Source organism: Geospiza fortis, unplaced genomic scaffold (assembly GCF_000277835.1).
Source record: "Geospiza fortis unplaced genomic scaffold, GeoFor_1.0 scaffold395, whole genome shotgun sequence".
NCBI classification, from domain to species: domain Eukaryota; kingdom Metazoa; phylum Chordata; class Aves; order Passeriformes; family Thraupidae; genus Geospiza; species Geospiza fortis.
Genome location: NW_005054915.1, coordinates 14,846 through 18,969, shown reverse-complemented (window position 1 = coordinate 18,969; position 4,124 = coordinate 14,846). Strand labels below are relative to the sequence as shown.

The 4,124-nt window shown below is 52.6% G+C and overlaps 1 protein-coding gene across 1 annotated transcript in view; it reads left to right on the top strand.

The window, feature by feature from the left end:
- The window catches only part of SUGP1 (SURP and G-patch domain containing 1), a 17,219-nt gene that overhangs the window by 11,566 nt on the left and 1,529 nt on the right, over nucleotides 1-4,124 (top strand). Inside the window, 4 exon segments of the mRNA XM_031065601.1 lie at nucleotides 850-1,027; nucleotides 2,168-2,274; nucleotides 2,928-3,073; nucleotides 4,020-4,116. Of these exon segments, the coding sequence (XP_030921461.1) occupies nucleotides 850-1,027; nucleotides 2,168-2,274; nucleotides 2,928-3,073; nucleotides 4,020-4,116 (528 nt within the window).

The window sequence follows — 4,124 nt, the reverse complement described above, 5'->3', positions numbered from 1 at the left end:
TAGGTTTGGGAATGAGCACCTTTCCAGCCCTAAAATCCCAAATCCCAGAGGAGCTTTCCTGGGGTGAATCCCATTTTTCCTGGGACAGATCCCATTTTTCCAGCATTCCCAGATGCAGCAGATGTACCACTTGATCATGAAGCACAGGCACAGCTCTCCTGCCTTTTGGGGCTGAGATTTGGGATTCTTTAGGGTTTGGAGCTGTTTTTTGTGGAACGGGCTGTGCTCCACTGGCATTCCCAACCTGAATCCCATTTTTCCAGGGTGAATCCCATTTTTCCCAGCCTAAATCCCATTTTCTCTGGATAAATCCCATTTTCCCAGCCTGAATCCCATTTTCTCAGGACAAATCCCATTTTTCCAGCCTGAATCCCGTTTTTCCCAGCCTGAATCCCATTTTCTCTGGACAAATCCCATTTTCCCAGGCTGAATCCCATTTTTCCAAGCTGAATCCCATTTCTCCCAGGATAAATCCCATTTTCCCAGGACAAATCCCATTTTCCCAGCCTGAATCCCATTTTTCCCCAGACAAACCCCGTTTCTCCCAGGACAAACCCCGTTTTTCCCAGGACAAACCCCGTTTTTCCCAGGACAAACCCCGTTTTTCCCAGGACAAACCCCGTTTTTCCCAGGACAAACCCCGTTTTTCCCAGGACAAACCCCGTTTTTCCCAGGACAAACCCCGTTTTTCCCAGGACAAACCCCGTTTTTCCCAGGACAAACCCCGTTTTTCCCAGGACAAACCCCGTTTTTCCCAGGACAAACCCCGTTTTTCCCAGGACAAACCCCGTCTTTCCCAGGACAACCCCCGTTTCTCCCAGGACAAACCCCGTTTCCTGTGGTTCCCAGATGCAGCAGATGTACGACATGATCATGAAGCACAAGCGGGCGATGCAGGAGATGCAGCTGCTGTGGGAGCGGGCGCTGCAGCAGCACCAGCACGGCTACGACAGCGACGAGGAGGTGGACAGCGAGCTGGGCACGTGGGAACACCGCCTGCGCCGCATGGAGATGGACAAGACACGGGGTGGGTGGGAATTCCAGAGGGAATTTCATCCCTGGGGGGCACTGGAGTGGGTGGGATTGGGAATTCCAGATGGGAATTCCATCCCTAGGGAGCACCGGGGTGGGTGGGATTGGGAATTCCAGAGGAAAATTCCATCCCTATCCTGGGCACGTGGGAGCACCGCCTGCGCCGCATGGAGATGGACAAGACACGGGGTGGGTGGGAATTCCAGAGGGGGAATTCTGTCCTAAACCATTCCAGAGGGGGAATTGCATCCCTGGGGAGATGGACAAGGCACGGGATGGGCGGGATTGGGAATTCCAGATGGGAATTCCATCCCTAGGGAGCACCAGGGTGGGTGGGATTGGGAATTCCAGAGGAGAATTCCGTCCCTAGGAGCACCGCCTGTGCCGCATGGAGATGGACAAGATACGGGGTGGGCAGGATTGGGAATTCCAGAGGGGGAATTCCATCCCTGAGGGGCAGCAGGATGGGTGAGATCAGCATTCCAGAGGGGGAATTGCATCCCTGGGGAGATGGACAAGGCACAGTGTGGGTGGGATTGGGAATTCCAGAGCAGAATTCCATCCCTAGGAGCCCCGCCTGCGCCGCATGGAGATGGACAAGACAAGGGGTGGGTGGGAATTCCAGAGGGAATTCCATCCCTAGGGAGCACCAGGGTGGGTGGGATTGGGAATTCCAGAGCAGAATTCCATCCCTAGGAGCGCCGCCTGCGCCAAATGGAGATGGAGAAGACCCAGGGTGGGTGGGATTGGGAATTCCAGATGGGAATTCCATCCCTATCCTGCTGGACTGGGAGCTGCAGGGACCGTCCCTCCTGGGATGCTCTGTGGTTTTTCAGAGCTCTCGCTGTGCATTCCTGGAGGTTTTGTGCTCCAGAATCCTCCTGGAATCCAAATGGCCCTGAAATCCCAAGGGATTCTCCGTGAGGGTTGTTCTCTCCATGGTTTTCCAGAGTGGGGTTGTTGTACATTCCTGGGAGGTTTCGTGCTCCAGAATTCCCCTGAAATCCTTGGGGTGCTGCACAAATCCCAAGGGATTCTCCATGGTTTCTCAGCCTGGGGATGTCGTGCATCCCTGGGGTGCTCCAGGAATCCCAAGGGATTTTCCATGAGCTCGGTGTTGTCCTGCTTTTTGCAGAGTGGGCGGAGCAGCTGACCCAGATGGGCCGAGGGAAACATTTCATCGGGGATTTCCTCCCGCCCGACGAGCTGGAAAAGTTCATGGAGACCTTCAAGGCACTCAAGGTGAGGATTCCTGGGATTCTGGGAATGCTCCAGACCCATCCCACGGCTGGGAATTCCTCCAGCTCCCCTTGCTCCAGCCATTCCTGCAGGGAAAAGCAGGGATCAGATTCCCACTGTTAGCACGGAAATGGGGCAATATTTGGGAAAAATTTGGTGGAATTCCCAAAGGATCCGTGGCTGCTCCATCCCTGGAAGTGTCCAAGGAATGTTGGGAGCATCTTGGGATCATGGGAAGTGTCCCTGCCCACAGAACTGGATGGGCTTTAAGGTCCCTTTCCACTCTGGAATTCCAGAATTTGGGATTTTTCTGGAATCTTTGGCATCAGTGAGTACCAAGCTGGGAAAAAATGGGAATTTTGGGAACGGTGCAACTCCAGCACCTTCCAGTCCTTCCCAAACCCTGGAATTCCTGGAAGCTGCCTCATCCCTGTTTTCCAGCACGGGGCCTGACATTCCCTGGGATTCAGCCTTGGGAAAGAACCGGATCTGAGGCTGGATCCAGGGAACAGCCTGGAATTCTGGAGCTGTTGTTGGAATCCCGGGAAATCCTGGCAGTTCTTCCCCAAAATCCCAGTTTGGGGCTGGGTGAAGCTGCTTTTCCCGTGATCCATGGAATAAAAAAATCCCCTTTTTCCTGTTTTTTCCCGCTGCAGGAGGGCCGGGAGCCGGATTATTCCGAGTACAAGGAATTCAAGCTGACGGTGGAAAACATCGGATACCAAATGCTGATGAAAATGGGATGGAAGGAAGGAGAGGGATTGGGATCCGATGGGCAGGGAATTAAAAACCCTGTCAGCAAGTGAGTGTTCCTATGGATTATTCCTTCCTTTTTTTTTTTTTTTCCTGGGAATTCCTGCTAGAATCACAGCCCAGCTGGGATTTCTCACCTGAGCATGGAGAATTCAGCCCGGGAAAAAATTCCTGGTTTGTTTTTTTTTTTTGGGAGGATTTTCTCCTGGATTTGTGGGTGTAGCTGGAATTGGCTGAGCCCTCAAATCCTGAATTTCCGACCCAAATTTCCATAGGGAAGTGCAGCTCTAAGAATTCCTGTCTGCACCTCCCCTCTCCCAGGATTAAATCCTTAAATTTAGAAATTCCTGGGAATATGTGCTGTCCTTGGAGTCATAAAATCATGGAAATATTTAAAAAAAACATTGGGAAGTACATCCAGGGGAGGATATTCCAGCCAGGATCGGAGCTTTGTGTGATCCTACGAGTCTTGATTTCATTCTGTGCACACAAATGTTGGGATTTGATCCCACTTTGGGTATTCCAGAGGTTTTCTTTAAGTGGATCAGCTTCCATCCAAATTCAGAGGGAATTTTTTGGGATAGGAAACCAATCCCTGCTTCCATCCAAACCTTGGGAATTTGGGATAGGAAACCAATCCCTGCTTCCATCCAGATTCCCAGGGATTTGGGATAGGAAACCAATCCCTGCTTCCATCCAAACCTTGGGAATTTGGGATGGGAAACCAATCCCTGCTTCCATCTAAATTCCCAGGCATTTGGGATAGGAAACCAATCCCTGCTTCCATCCAAATTCCCACGGATTTGGGATGGGAAACCAGTCCCTGCTCCCATCCAAACCTTGGGAATTTGGGATAGGAAACCAATCCCTGCTCCCATCCAGCACCAAACCCTGGGATCTGGGAAGGAGATCCAGGAGGGTCCCGGGGGCACAATTCCCGTGGGAATTCCCAGGGGAGGGCGTGTCCGAGCTGCGCCATTCCCGGTTTTCCGCAGGGGCACCACGACCATGGACGGGGCAGGATTTGGGATCGAGCGCCCGGCGGAGCTGACCAAGGAGGACGACGAGTACGAGGCCTTCCGCAAGCGCATGATGCTGGC